Below are 23,616 nucleotides of genomic sequence, written 5' to 3' on the forward strand. Positions count from 1 at the left end.
GTTAGAATAAAACACTTCAGTGTTAAAGTAACTTGAATGTTGTTAAACTTACTATTGAAATATTTAGTTGTATTGAAAATATATTTAAGTTTCAGTTGATTTTAAAAGACCAATAATGCTTTGGCCAGACCACAGATACTGGCAAATAAAATCTTCGGTTTGCACATCATATTTAATTGCATTCTCATTTTATGAAGGGTAATAATTTAACTTTTTTTGATTTCTAGGTGGCAATAAGCTTCAGACAACAGGAAGTAAAATGGAAGAAATGAAATCAGCTGAAAGTGCTAAAACACCTCCTGCTGCTGCAGTACAAACACCGGAAGTAAAACCTGACACAGCAGCTGAACCAGTGACTCCCACAACTCTTGCTGCCTTGCAAAGTGATGTCCAGCCAGTGGGCCATGACTATGTGGAGGAGGTATTAATATGAAATGTGTATTATTTTTTATCTGTTTTAATGAAACATAGTCACAGAGTGGTTGAGGTTGGTAGCGACCTCTTTAGCTCATCTGGTTCAACCACCCTGCTTAAGAAGGACCACCAACAGCCTATCACTCAGGACCATGTCCAGATGGTTTTTGAGAATGTCAAGGAATAGAGACTCCATAACTTGCCCTGAGCAGCTGTGCCAGGGCACAGTCACTCACAATAAAAAAGAGTTTTCTAATGTTCAGCTATATTTCAGTTGGTCCTCATTGTCTCTGGTCCTGGCACTGGGCACCATTGAAAAAAGTCTTTCTCTGTCCTCTTTGCACCCTTCCACCAGGTATTTATATGCACTGATATGATTCCCCTCAGCCTTCTCTTCCCCAGATGAGACAGCTGAGGTCCCTCTGGATGTCAATGCAATCCTTTAGCATATCAGCCACTCTTCTTAGTTTTGTGTCATCAGCAAACTAGCTGAGGGTATATTCTGCCCCATCGCCCAGAGCATTACTGAAGATGTTACAGGACTGTGTTGATCCTGGGGGTGCACTGCTGGCTCCTGGCCTCCAGCTGGCCTTCATTCTGCTGATCACCACCCTTGGCCAGGCTGTTCAGACAGCTTTCAGTCCACCTCACTGTATGCTTATCCAGCCTATGCGTTAACAGCTTGTGTAGGAGGATATTGTGGTGAGACTGTGTCCAAGGCTTTACTGAAATCCCAGTAGACAGTCTTGACTGCTCTGTCTGCATCTACCAGCCCTTCACCTTGGTGAAGTCGTGCTGACTGCTCCTGATGGTTTTCTTGCTCTCATTATACCTGGCAATGGTTTCCAGGATTAGCTGCTCCATCACCTTCCCAGAGATCAAGATGAGGTTGACTATCTGTAATTCTCTGGGTTCTCACTGAAGATAAGAGTGACAAGGCATTGAACCTGCAAAGGCTTGTGCATATGTTTACATTTTTGTATTGTGCATGTTTCTTTTTTGCTCAGTGGGGCATTCTTCATGTGGTTGGTACGAGACAGGTGGATTAAGTGTGATGTAAATTTTGCATGATATACAGGTTTATAATTTATTACCTCAGTATGTTCAGATTTGACTTTACAGCTGTGCACTCTTTGAAATGGAAGGCCCTTGTTCCTTGCTCGTTACCAAGCACAGTGGTGTGTCTGTCAGAACTGAAGGTTCTACTTTTCTACTTTGCCTTCTTTCACTTATTGTGTGAACTTCTTAATATGTTTTGAGACAGGTAGACATTATCAAGTGTCACTGGAGAATCAGATTAATGGATAATTAAATTTTATATCCCCTTTATTACAAAAAAAAAAAAAGGCCAAAGGTGTTATAACTTTATTTTTCAGGTAAGGAATGATGAAGGAAAGGTGATCCGCTTTCACTGTAAACTCTGTGAATGCAGTTTTAATGATCCTAATGCCAAGGAGATGCACTTGAAAGGGCGGCGGCACAGACTTCAGTACAAGGTAGAAATGCTAATTTTTCTCTCTGAAAATTGACCAGATGTCAGCTGACTGGTTGCCCGTTCTTAGGTTTAAAGACTAGACAAAAGTAGGCATTCTGTGTAAATAGCATGTTAAAAAAGAGAAATATATTTCTTAGGCAATATAGTCTTTAAAGAATAATGCAAACTGTGAAACTGTTACTTTGGTTGGGTTTTTTAAAATGTTTTGAATATTGCTTGTAGTACAACCTATGCAAGCAACAATAGGTTCTTTATGTTGCTTACCATTGAGTTTTAAGAGAGTAAAATAGTATTGCTCAGTGGTTTTGGTAGGATAAGCAACACACACTCTTTGTGTTGCAGATTTTTTAGTGATAAGTGCATTTATGCAGTTCTAAAACTGCATTTTACTCTCCTTGATTTTCTTGTAGATGACTAGTGTATGTTAAATATGTCAGAACAGCTCTGTAACCTTGAGATGAGGACAGGAAAGCAACATTTAATTCATTATTTTTCTGATCTAGAAAAAAGTAAACCCAGATTTACAAGTAGAAGTAAAGCCCAGTATTCGAGCAAGAAAAATTCAAGAGGAGAAGATGAGGAAACAGATGCAGAAAGAAGAATACTGGAGAAGGCGAGAAGAGGAGGAACGCTGGAGGATGGAAATGAGGTAATGCATTCTGTTTCTTGAATGAATGTGACAAAGCTGCTGTCACATTGTCTGAAACTAAACTCTATATTTACTTATTTTAAATACTCAGGGAACTCTGTACTGTCTTGTTTTAAATCGTCATTCTCTCTCTGCAGTTTTTGCTTGTTACTGTTCAATCCTTCTGAGGAATGCAGAGTTAGTAGAATTACTTTGCTATAAATCCAGACCTACTTTTACAACAGTAATTCATGTTAGTTACCCTCTGTTCATTGGTATTTGCTTATGACTGCTAAAAGTTGTTGAGGATAGAGAAGAATCTGTCTAGAGCAGTCGCAAGTATTAACTGCTGTATAAAGAGAACACTTTGACTGATGCACTTCAGGCGATATGAAGAGGACATGTACTGGAGGAGAATGGAGGAAGAGCAACATCACTGGGATGACCGTCGCAGAATACCAGATGGAGGATATCCTCATGGCCCTCCAGGACCTCTAGGCCTGCTGGGAGTTAGACCTGGAATGCCTCCTCAACCCCAAGGACCAGCTGTGAGTTTCTTAACTTGAGAAAAAAATTAAATTATTCTTACCAGCAGGCACAGTTAAGAATTACAAATTATTCAGTGCTGCTTCACTTGTCTCCAGTGTTTCTTAATAAAGGATTTGGAAAAGTGAAGAGGAAATTATATGCTAATGAAATGGTGTAGGTGGACTAGTCTTCCAAAATAAGTCCAGTGAAATGAAAAGAGGATGCTTCAAATACTGCTGCTTCTGAAATACAAGTTGTACTGGATTTTTGTACTTTTTATTTTATTTGATTGCATTATACAACATTATTTAACTAAGTGTGGACAAATGTATGGATAAAAAGTGGCTGGATCATCAGTCTTGGAGAGTAATGCTTAGTGGTGCATCATACTCTAGCTGTGTGGAGTGCAGTACCACATGGGTTGATCCTGGATTAGTCTGATAAGCACTTTATCAGTGATCTGAAAGGTGATGGAGTGAGTGTACACTCCTGAGGTTTGCAACTGGCATGAACCTCAATCATCTTGGGTGGGGAGAATACCTGATACTTTTGAGGGCAATGCCACCATACAGAGGAACCTAGGCAGGCTGTAGGAATGGAACATTATGGAATTCTGCAAGAAAAATGCCTAATGCTGAATTCAGAAAGGAGTAATCCCTTGAATTGATAGAGTCTGGGTAGCAGTCCTGGTGAAAGGGATGCAGGGGTCCTGGCAAACAGCAATCTAGGTATGAGTCAGCAGTGTGCCCTGGCAGCAGGGCCAGCAGCAACCTGGGCTTTAGTAACAGGAGCATAATTAATAGATGAAGGGAAGTGATCAGCTTTCGTTAGACCCTAACTGCTATGCTACATTTAATTTTGGGCTTTCCAATAGAAGATATATAAACCATAATAGGCTCAGTGTGGGGCTACCGGGATGGTCAGGGGTCTGGTGATGCCTTATCCCCTAGTCCTAGAATTAAGAGCTAGACACGGTTAAGGGATAAAAGGGTTTTTACTTCGGTATTTAATACGGATCTTTTTGGTGCAACAGTTTGTCAAGGTACAACACACCAAAATGCACACACCCCATATATTGCATATACAATTTTATAGACCTTGCAAATTAGCATATCTGACAAAGATTCCCCAATGAGAGGCTTAAATGAATGGTGTGACATCTCCCTATTCGAAAGTATTCCCCCGCAGATGGGCCTAATCTTAGTTTACAGAATACGTTCTAGAGAGGGCCTTGGTTTTTCAAGATAGCACAAGGCTTTCTGGCCTCCAGCTGTGAGGCCTTCAGGATGTGTGGTGTTCTGGCCTAGCAGAATTCCAGGACTGTGCTAAGATATCAGGCTTAAAGATTGCAAGTATGTGTGCTAAGGACACTGAGAATACATAAAAGGTACGTAAAAGGAAAAGGCAAAAAATCATCATGGCATCACTGGAACACGTGCCCTGTGAGGAGAGACAGGCATCTGGGCTTGTTCAGCCTGGAGAAGAGAGAGCTTCAGTGGGATGTAATAGCATTCTAATAGCTGTGCATTATAAAGGATATGGAGCTAGGCTTTTTACAGTCTTGAGAGGGTGAGATAACACCGAGTTTAAACCAAGGCAAAAGAGGTTGAGACTGAATAGAGGAAACCATCTTTTTTTTATACAGCTGTTGTGCAACCTCCATGTTTAAAGGTTTTCAAAAACCAGCAGGCTAAAACCCTGGACAACATGATGTGGTCTTCAAGCTGACCATGTTTTGCACAGGAGGTTGGTCTAGATGACCTTCTAAGGGCCCATCTTGTGATTGTATGAAAGCAGTCGTGGATGCTTTATTTTGCAGCAATATGCAAATATTTCCCGGTTGACAGAAAGACAAGAAGTACTAATGTTTTGGAGGTACCTCTGATCTAGGGATTTTGCTTTTGTTTAATTTTGATACATTTCATGTCTTCTCAGACATGATTGATTGTGACCAGTGTAGGCTGTTGAGGAGATTTCATGTTTTGTTACATTTCACTGATGTGAGATTTGAATATTCTGTTCTTTATCCACATGTTTGGGTTTTCCTCATTTTGTCTCATTTGTGACCTTGGAAGTGCACCCAAGTCTCAGAAATACACTTCTTTGTCTGTTCAGCCTCTGCGCCGCCCTGACTCCTCTGATGACCGCTATGTGATGACCAAGCATGCTGCTATATATCCTACTGAGGAGGAACTTCAGGCAGTCCAAAAAATTGTTTCTATTACTGAGCGTGCTTTGAAACTGGTTTCTGACAGCATGACTGATCATGAAAAAAGCAAGAACAAAGAGGGAGATGACAAAAAGGATGGAAGTAAAGACAGGTATTTTGATTACTTTTTAAGAATTTTATTGTTTTTCTTTCCCGTTACCCATGCTTCCAGGATCTCATCTCTTTGTGGTTTTTTACAGTATTTTGAAGTCTCAGAAGCATGTGGAATACTGTTTTATTTCACTTTTTTATCTTAAGGATTATTTTTATTATTTTTACATTATTATTTTAAATGCAACTTTTAACTATAATTCACAGAGCTTTGAAAGGCGTTTTACGGGTGGGCGTTTTGGCTAAAGGTTTGCTACTCCGTGGAGACCGAAACGTCAATCTTGTTCTGTTGTGTGCTGAGAAGCCCTCCAAGACATTACTCAGTCGTATTGCTGAAAGTCTCCCTAAGCAACTTGCAGTAAGTAGAATTTAGATTTTTAGATTTGAATTTTTGTAAGAGTACTGTAAAAATCTGTCCTCAAGTTCAGTGTCTGCAGGGCTCACTGTGCTGCTACGTGACATAGCCAAGGTTCAATTTCTTTCCGTATTTCTGAGTGTTTCTGTCTGAATTCAGAGACTGCTGCGTGTTCTGCTTTCTCTATATTGTGTCCATACAAGTGTGTGCTCTAGCAGTGTAGTATCAATCACCATTTAATAGACTTCATTTATGTGGGAAATAGAAATGAGCATGAGGAAGGCCATTAATCAGTTACCAGTAGCAATAGAGGTAATTGCGCAGTGTTACAGCATGCCTGCTGCCTCAAGGTCAAAGTTCTCCATTAATGCCTGTCTTTTGTACTTACATATTGGCTCCTATTCATATGTGTCAGTGCTTTATAGTTCACAATTAGTTAGCTAAGTCTTGTGTGGGATTTTTTTTATAATTTGGACCTTTAGAAAAGCAAACATGCAATCTTAGAGCATTCAGTGAAATTAATACAAACCCTTTACAGAATTTCCACAAGAAAGTATAAAACCTCTGGTCTCTGATGAACAAAGCCTGTCGCTATACAGTGCTTGTCACAGCATTAGTATGTCGGTGCAGTCTAGTAAAATGCTTGACAGAATCACTGGCATGGTAGAAGCTTTAGCAGGATCAGATTAATTAGAAAATAATCTCAAATTTTCTCGTTTGAAGTAACAGAACAAAAGTAAATTTTAAAAATGGGCATCTTGGTATGTCTTTGTGGAAATGTTCACTTGTCCATGTGTGTAGAAGGTGGTCACGGAGGTGCCTACAGCTTCCTTTTGGGGCTATTTAGAATTATTAAATAAAGTTGCAAAAAGCAATTCAAAATAACCACTTTGTTAGTTACTCTTACTTTTTTTCTTTTCTGGTACTTTTCTTGCCCTTTGTTTAACATTTTGTGATACCCAAGCATAGGATGTACCTAGCAATACCCATCTGTAACTGCGAGCTTGAAAAATAACCCCTGCATCTTTGCTTTTTAAAGGCTTCTATGTTCCAGTGAGAAACACCCTGCTAATTAATTGGCACTGAGGCTTTTCTTTATCTCAAACCCCATCAAAATTCTCGTTATGTAATTGTAATTATGTTATGTAATTGTATATTAATTTCCTTTCTGGGCATCTGACTTCTTGGTTATGTATTTTCATTAATAATTTGGAAACAACATGCAAGTCCACATATATTTTTATCTTTACACTGTGTAGTGTGGTTTCTACGACTACACAGGTATCTATTTCATATAATTGTGGTTCTGTCTTTTTCTTAAAAAATGACTATGTTGGAATCCTTTTTCTTCCTCATACTTTTATTGGCCACATGCTAATAGAAATTTCTTTTTCTCAATATTTAGGTAATCAGTCCAGAGAAATACGATATCAAGTGTGCAGTCCCAGAAGCAGCAATAATTTTAAATTCGTGTGTGGAACCCAAAATGCAAGTTACAATCACACTGACATCTCCAGTCATTCGGGAAGAGAACATGAGGGATGGAGGTTGGGAAGTTGTTAAAGACGTTACTTCTTTCTCATCTGTTTTTTTATGTTTATCTATTCTGCTTAAGATGGCACTAAGGTCCTGGAAGGCAACATGCTGGCACATGTATTTGATCGAAACCTTGTTTTTCAACAACCCGTCTCAGTAGAGAACAGTTGGTTAAAAGAAATGTGTATATGATGCTTTTATTTAATTTTTTAAATTTCTAACTTTATATCCAACCTCAGTTTTCTGGAAAAGGTACAAGCTTGACTTTTTTCCCCCTCTTTTAAAATTATGTGGAAAACAAAGTATTTTATAGCAAGTGGCTATAAACTGGCTTTCTAGAACAGTCTTGCCTTAAAAGAAAGATTATATGGATTTAGAAAATCAAATCCCATGTTTTTGGGTTTGAACTGGGTCAGTATTACCATCACTTGGACATTCTGAATAGCGCCACTTAAAATGCACTTTTACAGTACTTTTGACAGTAACAGTGCTTCTAACTTTAAAAGATGATGCGATTTTTTCCAGCTCTCTGAGGTTGTTTTTTGGTCTGGAGTGCTTTTTGAGTATTATATTTAGGCTCCTGGTATTACAATCAGTCTTCTATCCAACTGGCAAACCCAACTAGTACAATAAGAAATGGCTTTGTCGTTGAGCTGAAGCAGAAGGTGGAGCTTGGGAATCAATTTACGTTTCCGAAGTCCGCAGTTTTTCTGGTGCCAGCAGTGTTGCTTTAGGGTCTGTTCTGTAACACTTTCAAAGCTCCAAAAGCTTTTAAGCCAACAAGCATGATTAATGTCTGCAGTACATTGGTTCTTTTTATTTACGGGTCAGATAAAATTAACTTTGTTTCCTTTTAATCCTGTATTTTCATAGTTGAAAGAGATCATAGCAAACAGGGTTCTGGTGTTTGACAGTGAACCTACAAATAGGAAATCTGAGGCTGTTTTAACACTTCTCATATGCAGGTTGAAAGAAATTGTATGTGTGTATGTATACATGTGCTTGTGTATATACGTATTTATATAAGCCACGGAGGTTTTTTTTATATTTCATCTCATCATTACATGTCCTCGAAAATACTTGAGGTTTTTATATTGCATTAGTAAGTGTCCTGTAGCTGTGACTAGTGCATTTATAAGCAAGCTATGTTAACAAAGTCATCCTACATAATCAGAAAGAAAAATTTCAAGATGCATTCTGTGGTTTGGATGACTTCCAAAGAGTCTTAGAGTGTTTTGTACATGATTTTTAAGCTGTGCATAATATTCCTAGCTATAAAGGGTTTGTATGTGTACTGTCACACCCAACCAGTTTTACTTGGTTTTTGACAATCTGAGTGTAACATGACTTTGGGCTGAATCCAACTTTCCATATTATTTAACTTTATAAAGAATGCATTTTATTATTAAATTAGACTAACCATTCAACTAAATTAACCCTTAATACCATGTTTATTTCTTGATCTACTGTGCAAAAGTGCAGTATTGATTCCTGCTACAATACTCCATTTCAACTAAGTGGTTTCTGGCCCAACATTCTATGATGTGGACTAAAAATAAAACAAATTTCAAATTGCTACCATCAGTCCCCTAAGTTATGCCACCAAAAGGAAACAAATCTGTATTTTTGTCTGACCCACACTTGAGTTAAATTATCTTTGTGAGTTTATTCACTGCCGAATGCAGTACTGCCTCTAGGCAAACAAAGTCAATTTAGACTTCTCTTCAAGACACTGAGCAGTATAAAATGGATGTGTAGAAAAGTTTACTTTTGAAACTGGAGCAAATAGAAGACTGAATTGCCAATTATTGCAGCAAAGAAGTTCCTTATTCCGAAGACTGCTGCTTATTTGCTGCAGAGTAACAGTATGTGTTTGTGTTTTCCTTCCTGCAGCTTCTCATGCTCTGTGTCTTACACTGGTTTAAAGTTTTCATTTTCCCTAGCCCACTTGGGGAGCTAGTTCAGGTGTTAAGGAAGGCTTTACCGGAAGAACCAGTCTGAGTAAAGATGCAACTTGAGTCTTGCACGTGGAGTAGAATCATGTTTGATGTATTATTACATGATAAAAGTCTGAAAAATTAAACAGTGAAATGAAATTGTTAACCGCATAGCTACTGTTCCTTACAGTGTTGTGCGTTTGACAGTTGACCGAATCTAATACATTCGAAGAGCTCTAACCCAGCTGTGGAGTCTTCCTTCATCAAACAAAGTGTACATACCTACAAACACATCTGTGTGTGCGCGTGTGTCTTTTTTATCCTTAGCTAACAGCCCCGGTCCAAAGCCTTCTAGCAGAGGGACTTGATTCCTGTCAGGGGTTGCTGCCAAGACATCGGAAGGATTTTTGACCAAGGTTTTCTAAAGCTCAGTGTCACACCTGCCATGCTTTACAAAGGAGGGGTTTGGATGCATAGTCCTAGCATCTGCTGTTACTTTGTGTTTGTTTTTTTTTTTTTTTTCTTTTCGTCTTTGTCTCTCTCCTAGAATGAAGCAGTGTTCACACTAGTCTTACAATAGTTGACTGGACAAAATGTATTTTACATAATAAAACTTACCTAAATTGACATACCTGTTAACTTTTAATGAAGAGGTAGTGTGGACACAGCACGTCTAACTGAAGATTAACCCCTTATGTTTAGGCTAGTAATAAGTTACACAGGGTAAGAATTCATGCCCGTATTCTGTAAATTAATTCAGTTTCGTCTCAGTTTAGTAGGGTGGTAGGTTAGGCATCTGATTTTAGTTAAATAGTCTTTAAGGGGTTAATCCTGAAATGTGAAACATATGCAAAAATCCACAGAATAAATATTACAGGAGTTCCTTGATATATTTTTTCAGTCAATGTTTTCTCAGTGTAGTACGTGCCTCAGCAACTTCTGACTTTGAGAGTCTTTTTAAGTTCCATGGGTATTCTTATGATAGCTATTAGTAACCCATTTTAGATCAACATTTCCAGCACTAAGTAAGATTCTTTTCTGTACATTTTAATTGCAATTCTTCTTAGTAAAATTATTTTACAAATTGAAGGTTTTCAGAGGTAGAAGTAAAGTTTCAAATTATTCAGTGACTTGTTGTGCTAAAGGTTTGCACAGTGTCACCTATTTACATATTAGTTTAGAAGAAAGTAAATAATTGACTGATTAGGCTATTGACCCCACAGCACCTATTTTCATTTTTTAATTTCTCAACCTTACTTTGCCACTTTTTCCTGTGGTACGTTTTCTCAGGATGTACTCCTTGTCTCATATATCTGGGTTGTACCCCTTTCATCACTTAGCTTTAGCTGGCACCCCTCTTGTATAGGTTTGGAGGGGATTCTTATTGTTGTTTCTTTTTGGGATTTTTAAAATTGGTTTTGTTTTAAAAGAAACATCACTTTAAACATTTTCATTTGCTCTGTAATTACCTTGTTAGTGAAGATTTTCAACTTTCCATTTCAGTACATAGCCTGTAAGCTGGAATATCTGTGTGAGAAGTTACCTATGTTCTTCTCAACTTTGCTCTTATGAAGTCTTCGCGTTTTTGTCTCTGTGCAGAGCAATAGAATTATCCTATCAAAATGCTCAAATCTGAATACTAGTAGTAGTACTTCACATTAAATTTAGTTACTGTATTGCAAAGTTATGCCACCATGTTAATTCATGGCCTCTTAGCTCTGTATTGTAAAGAATCCTACTATACATTTGTGATTTCAGAGCACAATTTCTGCAACATTCCTAAAAGCTTCTCGTTGCAGGCATGTTTCACGAGTCTCATTATTTTTTATATTATTTTATTCCCTGGCTTACCTAAATTTAGGTCTTGGAGGAGTAAACTGTACTGTTCCAAACAGCCAGCTCCTGTGAAATGTGTCCCATTGAGTGATGGCTTTTTGTTTCATCTTATCTGGTGTATCGCCAGTTATGCTACCACATATGTTGTGACTAGTCACGATAGCCATTTTCATAATGAGCAAAAAAATAACTTCTAATGGTGATCACTGATCTGATTATATCCATACAGTTTTCAAGTAACCTGAGGATACCATTTCACATTGTTTAGTGGTTCCAGTTTCATTGATTAAACCACTTCTGTGGTCTCTTCATTTTTGGTAGCAAACCAGTCAGCTTGGTAATTAAGTTTTTTTTGAACATTTAAATATGCAAGGTCTGCTATGTTTTCTGCATCTTTCAGAAATTTTGCTTTGTTTTTTTGACTATTCCTTGCTTTTCGTTATCTTGTTGACTCTGTGTAAAGTAGTCCGTTTTTAGATCCTTTCTTGCATCCTAAGTGTTGCTGGAACATATATATAATGGGCTGAGGAATTTTATTTATATGGCTAAGAGAGAAGGTACTAGAAAACAAGGAACTCTGTAATATTGAAGAATTTAGTCAGGTTTTTAAAGCAAAATAATTTCAAGTTTAAGGCATGATAAAAATAACATCATTACTAAATATTTAGTGCTTTTAAGATTTGTTATACTTAGCTTTTCTTTCAAGAATAGGTCCCAAATAACACGTGACAATTAAAATTTAAAAGAAACTGTTTGAATGTTTCTACTTGGTTAAAGTGGATTTTTGTGTTCCTTCTGTCTTGTGTTCTCTGTGCTGGTGCACTGTGTCCAACCATCCTTCCTTCGGTATTTAATTTTAGGGGATATGTGTTTTTCCAGTGTTAGCTGAAATAAAGAAGTACTACGCATTGCATAATCAGCAATGCAGTTGAAAATAACCTCAGAGCTGAAGTGCAATATGCTCTTGATCTTCATACTGGGTCAATGCTCTAATCCTAATTGAGCGACTTTTGCTGAACATTTACATTTCTCGTTCAAGGGTTTAAACTTTAAATGGCATGTGTGACATTGAAGCTATTTAAGGAAGTGTCTTTCTCACCTGGTCAAACACCCATTCCTCACTGCATTTTGCCAATTCAATCCATTTTAGATGTAACCTCGGGTATGGTGAAAGACCCACCGGACGTCTTGGACAGGCAAAAATGCCTTGACGCTCTGGCTGCTCTACGCCACGCTAAGTGGTTCCAGGTTCGGAACATCATTTTACTTTCTTCTTGTAGCCTTATGAGAGATTAGTTCAGTTGCAATATAAATGTTTAACTGTGTGAAAACACTCAGCGTTGTTCATGCTAATAATATTTAATATTTCTCTGGTCCCTAAATTTAACTGTAGAAGGTTGAGTATGGAGGAGCTGCTTTATGCAGTTATTGCTCATTTGACGTCATTTTTTTTTCTGGTCATTGAGAAGGCGATGTTGAAAGCTTGACTCGCTTGGGGTGATCATATGTTGTATATTTGTTATATATTCCATAAGGCTGCAGAGTAACTTCGCTTTAAATAATGGAATATGTGTTTAAAGCTTTGTGTTTAGATTTAAGACTTTTTTTCCTATTTCTTTAAGTGCATTAAGTGTAGGGAATGAAAGGTGAGAAGCAACTGTTTGGTTTAGTGACTTTGCATTCTGGCAAAGGCACAATAAAGAAACCAAACAGATTCCCTTGACCTTTCAGTCTCTATACCTATTTCTTAGATCTTTACTTTATCCTTTTTATTTCTAATATAGAAAGATACTGTATTTATTGTTACAAATGAACATAGGTCAAAGTGTATAGGGGATCAAGAAATGTTATTCTTGTATAACCTGTGCACTTTGACTTCTACCACCTTAAATTACTAACCCTGTATAAAATACTGCTGTAAATGGCAGCTCACGGAATAAAGTTGTAGAATGATTTGTTTCAATCTTGTATCTGAGCTTCCATTGAACAGTGGTGTTTTAGTGTTTCAACATTTCCTGTTTGCTGTAGGTGCAGGGGTTAATTAATTTGATTTTGTATTGCTCTCAAGGCTAGAGCTAATGGTCTGCAGTCCTGTGTGATTATCATACGTATTCTTCGTGACCTCTGTCAGCGGGTTCCTACTTGGTCTGATTTTCCAAGCTGGGTAAGTAATGTGTTTTTTTAATGAGCCGTCTTAATAAATATGTTACTACAAGGAAATTACAGGGAAGTGTTAATACAGTTTTTAAATTCAGACTGTTTCAACAAGTAACACAGGGTTTTGTTTGGGAATTTTTGAGGTTTTTTTGCTAACAAATTCTCCAGATTCCCTCTTAAAAATACAGTTTTCTGAGGTTTTGTCATTTGAAGCTGGAAGGGTTTTGTTGGTTTTTTTTTTTTCCCCAAAAGGAATTTTCTTGTTTCTTTTTATTCTTTGTGAATAGATTCCTATTCTAGGTTTTAGCTTTTTTTTCCTTTATACGAAAAACCTACTTTTTTCTAACTACCTACTTCGAATTGCTTGGAGTTTGCTCAGTCTTATTTAAAATAATGTTGGCTGTGCCCAGATAGTTCTGTGATAACAGAAAGAACTTGAAAGAAAAAACCACAGTAATTCTTATGATCGTTAATATATCCCTTTCTCAAGGTAAAATACCACAGTACTTAAGTACAGCCTGTGGTTGTGTCATCATCATATTTTAGTCAGTGTCACTTAAATCTCTGGGTTTTATCAGGTCACCTCTCTTAATTCTTGCAGTTAAGTCTTGGAGCATTGCTTTTGCATTGACTATCTTACATCATCTCTCCAGGAGTGCAACATGTGCTCCAAATACTAAGAGATGTAGGATCTGTAGATTGCACAAAGTTAGTCTGGAACAAATACCTGAAGCATGTTTTGTGTGGAAGTAAATTAGCTCTGACTGTTGTATTTTGCAGACCAAATCCAGTTGCACTGTGCTGCTTCCTTCTCAGTTTTGGCAGGAAGAGTGTTAATATTGTCAAAAAAGTTTGAGCAGTTGACTTCATTTCAATGAGAAGTTTTACAACTCTACTAAGTTTGCAGACAGTTTTATTAAATTACTTCTAATAATATTTATTGCTTCTGGAAAGGAAGAGTGGAGCAGTAATGTCTGCTTCTTTAAATATTTAAAGGGAAAAAAAACTAGTGCCAGTTTCAGTATTGCATTTCATGAAAAGTACACTAAACAAATACAGCTTAAAAGATGGTAAAAAGTAAGTGCCCTCTTAATATCACTATGATACTGAGTTGCCAGAGAATGAACCCTGGCATACTTTCAGAAAAGTACCCTTACAACTATTGCAACACAGAGCAGACACATGGGGGAAGAATAAGAAATGTAGTTTCTTAATTCCCACATTATCTGTTCCAAGGCACATCCAGAAGGGAAGAGAGATATGAAGCAGTGTGTCAGACCTTGCTGTATCTCAGCCCTCTCCAAAAGTGATTCCTGATTTGCTCCTGGTACCTGATGCATTCTCAGTGACATGGATCAGCAATGAACTGTAGTCAGCTGTTCTTTTGGCCTGTAGGAAAAGTCTTACTGATAAAAACAATGACAAAATGAAAGTGGTGATTTCTGCCAGTTCAGATGGAATTTCATAGATTGGAGTAATACAGTTTTCTGGATACAGACCTTCTCCTACCATCTATACTAGAAACCTTTTACAAACCAGATGACAGAGCTTTTTAAAAAAAAAAAACGTAAGTAGTTGTAAAAATAGAAGATATTAGGAAGGAAGTCTGAATGTTCACAGTAGTAGCACTTCATGTGCCTGAAAGTAAAAACTAAATTAGAAGAACTTTGTCAGGTTCCTACGCATTGTTCAAATTTGAAATCCAGCCTTTTGTGCACATGAACACCAGCACATCATAATACACATTTTCCTAGGATTGAGTTAGAGACATCAGTGTATTGTATGAGGATCCAAAAGAACTAGATTCTAAAAAATTTAAATCCAAGATCTGCTTTTTTTTCTTTACTGATGCACTTTGCTTTCTACTTGAAAACGACTAAATTTCTGTTGCCAAATCCTGACTGATACAGTAGGGCATGGAAATAATGTGCTCAGTAATTGAAATCTGTCAGTTAAAAGGAGCTAAAATAGAAAGGAATGGGCACCCTTAGTGAAGGATTGTGATCAGTGCTGCCTGTAGTGACTTGCATACATCAGAATAAATATTTACACCTGGAAAGGAAAAACAAAAGGTAGCATTTGAACAACGTAAACGTGGTGAGGAGGACAAGGCCCAAACAACAAGTGCCTCCAAAAAACTTACCAAAAGCCAAGAGAGACACATTGCTTGAGAATTAAAATTGCCAAAGAGGTAGTAGTGAAACATCCACAGGCTGGGAAAGAAAACTACGGGAAGCTAGTCTTTACTTTCACAAATATTTCTATAGGTTCTCCTGGAAAAAAATAAAATAATAAAAGTAAACAATAGAAATATTCACAGAAAAAATCACCAGTATTTAAAATAGAGCAAATTTTTAAACCATTTGAACTAACATCAAGTAATGCATACATTTCAGTAAACATGTTTATCCTAGAGGTTTTTTTACACTTGTTTAACATCTGAGTTAGTGTTGGTCAATAACCAGTAGAAGAATTGCTGTGAGCTTCAGTTTTGCTAAACTGAAAGACTAGTGAGGATATTTTTAAGAACATTAAATTTTTGATGTTCTAAGTTTCTGTACTCTTGCAGAAAAAAAAAAAATTCTGAAGCATCCTGTTTCATTAGGTATACTGTGTACTGTATTCTTCGGCTGACAGAATCAAGGGTCCCACAATATTTCATACTCCAAAAAAATGGCTCAACAAGTTGTCTACCTACATATGTAGGCTACTACTGTATAAATTTCTACAAAATTATTGTACAGCTTGTGATGGGAAGAAGCCCATCATAGAATCACTGAATTGTTCAGGTTGGAAAAGACCTTGAAGATCATCAAGTCCAATTGTTAACCCAGCACCACTAAACCATGTCCTTAATTGCCATATTCACATGTTTTGTGAGCACTTCCAGGAATAGTAGCTCCATCAGCTCCCTGGGCAGCCTGTTCCAATGCTTTACAACCCTTTCAGTCAAAATCTCTTTTCCTAATATCCAATCTAAACGTTGCCTGGTGCAACTTGAGGCTATTTTCTCTTGTCCTATTACAAGTTACATGGGAGAAGAGACCAACCGCCACCTCGCTATGCCCTCCTTTCAGGTGGTTATACAGAACAGTAAGGTCACCCCTGAGCCTCCTTTTCTCCAGGATAAACACCACTAGCTCCTTCAGGAGTTCCTAACAGAACTTGTGTTTCAGATCCTTCCCCAGCTCTGTTCCCCTTCTCTGGACATGCTCCAGCACCTCAGTGTCTTTCTTGTAGTGAGGGGCCCAAAACTGAACCCAGGGTTTGGGGTGTGGCCTCACCAGTGCCCAGCACAGGGGGACAGTCCTGGTCCTGCATGCCACACTGTAGCTGACACAGGTCAGGATGCCTTTGGTCTTCTTGGCCACCTGGGCACACTCCATCTTATGTTGAGCCACTGCTGACCAGCACCCCCAGGTCCTTTCCCCCTGGGCAGCTTTCCAGACTCTGTCCCAGCCTGGAGCTGCAGGAGGTTGTTGTGACCCAAGGGCAGGACCTGGCAGTTGGCCTGGTTGAATCTCACACAACTGGCCTCAACCCATGGATCCAGCCTGTGCAGATCCCTCTGCAGAGCCTTCCTGCCCTCCAGCAGATCAACACTCCCACCCAGCTTCCATCTGCAAACTGACTGAGGGTGTTCTTGATTCCCTCATCCAGATCATCAATAAAGATACTAAACAGGACTGGGCCCAACACTGAGCCCAGTGACCAGCTGCATGTATCAGTATTCAGTGTTAATCTTGCACCACTTTTCTTTTTATTCATCTTTATAAAATAACTGGAGGATCTTTCCATTTTAGCTGAAAGTATTCTATGATGTGTAATGTTCTACAAAATTCTGGATTCAAAATTCTCTACTGAGGAACAATAGCAGCTTTTTTCTGTCTTAATCCATCTTCTAATTTGGCTGAATCCTCATGTTGTTGGTCTAGGCTATGGAGTTGCTTGTGGAAAAAGCAATTAGCAGCGCAACTGGGCCACAGAGTCCTGGAGATGCACTGAGAAGAGTTTTTGAGTGTATTTCTTCGGGAATCATCCTTAAAGGCAAGTTGCATTTGACCCCTGTATGTATACTTACGCTTAGCTAATCTGTAATCTTGCATGAAATAAGGTAAAAGTGTGCTGCTAATTAGCCTGATTATTGTAGGTGGTCCTGGCCTTCTGGACCCCTGTGAAAAAGATCCTTTTGATACGCTTGCTGTAATGACAGATCAGCAACGAGAGGATATTACTTCAAGTGCACAGGTAAGGGAATGTAGGTGTGAAGTAATTAAATTTGGTGGATGGTTCGTTCTTTTTTTTTTTTAATGGAGCTTTATATTGGACGTGAATTTTCTTTTCTTAGAATGTAGTCAGATCTTACCTGTCTTAATCTAGGCATTGAACGTGTCATAGGAGAGGATGTATAGTAGTGTACATTTTTGCAGTAAAATAAATGTATTATCCTGAAAAATTTGTAGCATTCTCATCTATATCTATATATCTAGATCTAGCTATATGTAAACAGGCTCACTCTACAGCAGTATGTTAGTAGATGGGAAATTACTTTGACATCTAATATTTTATAAATACATCTCTGCAAGTTTCGTATGACAGTATTGACCATTCATGCTTGCAGTTTAAGAGGTTACTGCCTCTACCTCTTCATTTGATCCTTTTGCTAATGATTCCTAATGCCTAACGTGATGCGTGACAAGCCTTTGCTGCTTCAGTGCAAGCCCAGGAGCTCAAACACACATACATTATTTTTAAGCTAAGATGCTGCACTTACAAAAGCAGCAAACATGACAGACACGTTTTATTGTGTTGACTTTGTTGGGGGAAAGAAAGACGGGATAGTTAGAGCTAAGGGTAATATCATACATCACTGATGCGCTTCCGTAATTGAGGAATTCCTCAGAATGGACATTGGTATGTAACACAAGTAACTTTTTTTTTCTGTTTTTCTAGTTTGCGCTGAGACTCCTTGCATTCCGTCAGATACACAAAGTTCTAGGAATGGATCCATTACCACAGATGAATCAACGCTTCAACATCCATAATAATCGTAAAAGGAGAAGGGACAGTGATGGGGTTGATGGGTTTGAAGCAGAGGGAAAGAAGGACAAAAAAGATTATGATAACTTTTAAAAATGTTTGTTATCATTGCTAAGATTGATGGTAATGAAAAGTCCATTTGTTGCCTTGCTTTTACTTCATTCATAATGATGTCTGTTTAAAACATCCAAAACCAGCTTGTGAATTAGATTTGGAAGAGAAAAACCTAGCTCTTCTGTGAGATTCCGAATATTTTAATTGGATGTACTGTACCAGACAAATTATGGATGGAAAGACTGCAAATGGAAACTGTTGTCATAGGAAAAAATAGTTTTCCCTCATTGCATTTTCTTTAAATGTGTTGCTGACTTCAGTATATTTTCTTCTTTCTTTTGTCTTTTTTATTAACAAGTGCATTGTCTTACTATCTTGACTGTATTTAATGCAGCATTTGTGCTTCTGTTGCTATGTGTATTTTGACTTTTTATTTAGAAGTATTTTTGTTTGCCTTTGACACTAGTTGTATGAGTTACTTTGTGTTAGGTAGTAAAACTGTTCCCCTCCCAATTAATATTTTACAGAAATTTTTTTTTCTTTTTTTGTAAAGTGAGACTGCAGGATCATGTTTTTTTCTAAATGTGAAGGGGTTACAACACATAATTGTCCTGCCATTTGAGTGCTCAGAATTAAATGTTTTTGCCAATCTTGTGGCATTTGTCTTCTTAGTGTGATATAACGGTGTAATTAAGACAAATTTGTGTTAATCTAATCGAGTTTGCTGTTAGTTGTGCATTAGCAGTATAAAAGCTAATATATACAGTATGGTCTTGCAACAGTTTTAAAGCCGCTGCATAATTGATCAAAGATTTGCATGATGGTTTTTTGGTTTTTTTTATAGAAGGGCTTTTAAAACTATTATCTTAGGTTAAATGCGTAGGTCTTTGTATGATTGACTTTGTGACATAGCAAGGCCAAAAAATAACTTTCTGAATTTCTTTTCTCAACAAGCAAAGGTGGGCATTTTCCATTTAGACAAAGTTAGTCATTCTTTTCAGTCAACTTTGTCGACATGGTATTAATGCCTCTCAGCCCTTAAAATAAATGTTTGTCATATCAGTGCCTGTGAGGTTATTCCTTATATCTGTTCCTGTATAAACTTTCTGTGATTTTTTTCAATAATTCAAATTTTAAAAGTGAAGTATTACTGAAAAAGTGAAGGTTATCAAAGAAAAAAACCCAGAAAATTATTTGCTGTGGCCATAGTGTATGCTTATGTCTCTTTCAAAAATCTAAATATAGCAGTGGTGTAAGTAAAGTTACATCATACTGTTGATGTATGCTCTGGTACACAGGTGTGATTTGTTGTCACAGCACTACAGTGGAATACACAAATAAAAGTTAAAATTTATTAAATGACTAAAGTTCATTACACACTGGAAACTGAAGTTTCACTTACTCTGTTAAATGTGTATTATGCTTTGTTGCAAACCCATAAAACACAGATTAACATAGACTAACATTCCGGTAGCTACTTTATATTGATGGCTGTAGGAGAGTATCACATGTGACAAAAATAATTTGTTATTTCTGATACCATTTACTAAGAAAAACCCAACTTCTGTTCCATTTCAAGGTCAAATTTCTCTTTGACCTTTTTAATAAGCAACTATTGGAGCAGGGGGGATGTTTCTGTTCCCAGCATCTACTGCTAACCAACGTGGGCCTATGGAATAAAAAATACAATATTTTAGAAAAACAGAGAGAATCTAAAGACTTAAAAGAAAAGCATTTAATAATAGTGTTCTGTGAGCATCAGAGTGCAATTTTCAAGGGAGTGATTATTAGGGGTTAGCATATAAAAGTAAAGCTTTCTCACTGTATGAAAGCTTTCTAAATAATTAGAAATATGAAAAGCTGAAATGCTTTGAAGTTACTTAAAAAAATTACACTCATTTCATTGTCCAGCCTTCATGCATAGCTCCAAGCATATGCTTGTTCTAGGGGATATCTTGTTGCCATCGTGTCTAGTTAGCCATTACTATTTATTTTGAAAGCTACAGGTGCTATTCATGTAGCTAGTTTAACTCCATACCAAAGTTTCTTTCCTCATAAGGCAAACTTGTCTATTCAGGAATGTGACCCTAAAATATAGGATTAAAAAGGTCAAAGATGTACTTTAGACTTTCTGTATTTTTGTTCTACTGGCTTTTAGCTCCTAACCAGTTTCTGGATCTTTTGAAATATTGTATACTTAAAGTGATTCCACATTAAATATGAAGCTGTGACCATGATTTTTGTGCTGTGTGGTGAAGGGTGAATTTGCAGTTTGTTTCTGGTGTTCCTGCCCATTTTAATGGATAACTTCTGACTCGACTCCTGTTAACAAATCTAAGAAGAATGTAAAAACATTTTCAAAAGTACAGAGCTAGCTTTGACTTTAAATACTACACTGTGCACTTAGGAAGGCAAAATAAGCATTTTAATAACCTGTTTTGGTAATGCCACCAGTTTACTAATAAGCACTGTTTGCATTTTTTTTTCAGCAGTGCTGTGTGTTAAATCCCTCAATCACAAACACTGCAGTCCTCATACACAAAAGAGAAATGTACACAGGAAGGATATTCCCCTCCGTGGTCACCTTAGAGGAACAGTTTGTGAAAATGTGAGCTGTTGTGTTTTGAAGCTTTTTTGAACTTTGACTTGACTTCCTAGTTCATGAGTGTGTCCTGTCTGTGAGCAGTGTGATTTCACATGGATTCTTGCATAAAGGCACTGCTAAAAATTAAAGTCTGTTAGACACAGTCCATCGACTTCTTGACCTTCTGTGAAATTCTAGAAGAAGAGTTACATTTCTAGAGCTATTGAATATGATGGGTTCATTTGCAGCTTCTACTTTTAGACCTTTTAGTACTTAAAATTGTTCTGCCTAGAAAATTTTCAACAGTTGGAATCAACTTTGAATATTCCTGCAACAATTTTATATGCATATTTAAGATTCTTGTTGCTGGTTGAATATCTGCTGGTCATTAGTCTGTTAAGTAGTCACCCAGTGCCAAATTCATTTCTTTGTTAAGCAATTAAACTTGTTAGGACTACCCAAACAGATTTCACTAGCATAGTCTTAATAATGGGGGGAAGGAGAGACAGTCAGCAATGTTTTTTTCCACTTATATTTTAGTTTTACAAAGTACAGTGATGGATTGATTTAACAAAAACATCTGTTTTCTTTCCATTTTTTGGGGTTTTTTTTAATGACAGCTGTAAGCCAAAGAGCCTTCTAGCCAGAAAGGCTAGCAAATTAAATTTCTTTTGAGAGATTCTTTTATAGATCTTCTCAGATTATCTTTTTCTCCTTCAGTGTTGTGTTTCTCAGACTTTCAAAAATGAAACAGCTGGTCTTTTAGGGCAAGAAAAAAATCCAAGGAGTGTTGTTTATAGACTTACTGCAGCAGTTTTGATTTATATCCAAATAACAATCAGGCTTCATTCTGTAAATATCTGTTAATCTGTATTCTTACATTTTGCTCCACTTTTTCATTTGCATTACAAAAGTCTGAGAGAAGCTTGCCATTGTTTATTGAACTTTCTGATTGTTTGCAGTTTGCATTTTAAGAAACACTGCCCTAATAACATTCAACAAGTGCTCAGGTGCTACCAGGATAGAAGTCACTGTTTTTCAGGGACTGGCAGCTCTTGCTGGGGATGTTGACCCTGCACAGTGCACACATTCCCACATGTCATGGTCTTTACATACCTGTGTTGGTAAGGGTTGTCATTTAGAGACATCTTCAATATTTGTGTTTTCTTAAACTGTTCTGCAAAGCCATTGCCAACAGTATTTATTGGAGGGTAGGGTTTAAACCCTATCAGTTTGTAGAGGCTCAGCCACTAGCTTAAATACTTTTACATCCATTCTGCATCAGCCCTGTTAGAGGTTGATACCCTAAATCAAAATAAACATAGAATGGCATCAAGAAACCTTTGTGGATTTTGTAAGTTTCCTGTACTTAAAAGTCTAAGACTGCAGAACTGAGTAGCTGACCAAGAGAAAATAAATGGCTTTTTCTACAGTAAAAAGGTTACTTTAACATTAAAAGTGAGACAAAAAGGCTCTTGTTTCTACACAGCAATCACAAACCTTGCTTCTTACATAACCTCTTTTCTTTCTTTTTCTGCATGCTGCATTGTGGTTGTACTAATAGTATGCATATTTGACCATGTAAGACAGCCTTATCACAGCCTTCACTTTGGCACACATTAAGTTTGCCAGTAATTTTCTGGTTAAACAAGTTAATGAACAAATGGGAGTGATGAAGGTGCCAGAATACATGAGTTCACTGTCATGTTTTACATGTTCCTGGGGTGTGTGCTCCTCCAAAAGGCGATGGGTCTCTCAGAGGTGCAGGCCCACAGCTGCCAGTCCCATGTGGCTATCTCAGCATGGCTGAGAATGTCAATGCTTAGGTAACTGCTTCATATTTTCATGCATAAGAGAAAAGCATGGTACATTTAAGAACTGGAGCCAGAGTGATCCAGGATGTTGCCAATATAGTCATGTGAAACAGCTGCTTCAGGAAGGTAGGATAATCATTGTGGTATCAGCAACAGAGTGTGCTTGTCACAGGAAAAGTGTCTAATAATTAAATGCCATCCCAGTTTCTACCAATAACTTCAATAATTTATTTTAGTGTGTTTTGTAAGTGGAAAGGGAATAAAATACAATAGAACAGACTCTTCCAGTTGGAAGGAACCTACAGCCATTGTCCAGTGACCTGCCTTACCACGTCAGGGCTGGCCAAGTTCAAGCACATTGTTAAGGGCCTTTGAACACTGACAGACTGGGGCATCGACCGCTTCTCTAGGAAGTCTGTTCCAGTGCTTGACCACCCTCTCTGTATAGAAATGCCTCCTAACGGCCAGTTGAAAGCTCTGCTGGTGCAGCTCTGAACCATTCCCTCATGTTGTGTCCCTGGATAACAGGGAGGAGAGCTCAGCAGCTCCCAGTGCCCTTCCCCTGCTCAGGAAGCTGCAGAGAGCAGTGGGGTCACCCCTCAGCCTCCCTTTCTCCAAACCAGACCAGCCCAAAGTCCTCAGCTGCTCCTCACAGGAAGTTCCTTCCAGCCCTCCCACCAGCTTTGTTTCTTCCTTGGGGCACATTCAAAGACCTTGCCATCCTTCTCCACCTGCAGGGCCCAGCAGAGCCCACGCTGAGGCCACCCCAAGGCTGAGCCCAGCGGGACCATCCCCTCTCTGTGCCGGCTGTGCTGTGCTGGGTGCTCTGGGATGGGGTTTGCCCTTGGGGCTGCCCAGGCACTGCTGACCCACACTGAGCCCAGCACCAGTCAGCTCCACATGTCCCTCTGCAGCTGT

General features: G+C 38.0%; 1 protein-coding gene across 1 annotated transcript in view; it reads left to right on the plus strand.

Annotated features, from left to right (window-relative positions):
• The window catches only part of ZFR (zinc finger RNA binding protein), a 46,838-nt gene extending 27,179 nt beyond the window's left edge, over window positions 1-19,659 (plus strand). The window contains exons 9-20 of the mRNA XM_082302003.1: window positions 228-421; window positions 1,791-1,910; window positions 2,413-2,558; window positions 2,923-3,085; window positions 5,181-5,386; window positions 5,593-5,743; window positions 7,146-7,287; window positions 12,200-12,297; window positions 13,118-13,213; window positions 17,142-17,253; window positions 17,357-17,454; window positions 18,160-19,659. Coding sequence (XP_082158129.1) covers window positions 228-421; window positions 1,791-1,910; window positions 2,413-2,558; window positions 2,923-3,085; window positions 5,181-5,386; window positions 5,593-5,743; window positions 7,146-7,287; window positions 12,200-12,297; window positions 13,118-13,213; window positions 17,142-17,253; window positions 17,357-17,454; window positions 18,160-18,339 — 1,706 coding nt within the window. The 3' untranslated portion in view covers window positions 18,340-19,659. The remainder of the gene's footprint in view (window positions 1-227; window positions 422-1,790; window positions 1,911-2,412; window positions 2,559-2,922; window positions 3,086-5,180; window positions 5,387-5,592; window positions 5,744-7,145; window positions 7,288-12,199; window positions 12,298-13,117; window positions 13,214-17,141; window positions 17,254-17,356; window positions 17,455-18,159) is intronic.
• The last annotated feature ends 3,957 nt before the right edge of the window (window positions 19,660-23,616 follow it).

This window comes from Coloeus monedula (genome assembly GCF_965178545.1).
Source record: "Coloeus monedula genome assembly, chromosome: Z".
NCBI classification, from domain to species: domain Eukaryota; kingdom Metazoa; phylum Chordata; class Aves; order Passeriformes; family Corvidae; genus Coloeus; species Coloeus monedula.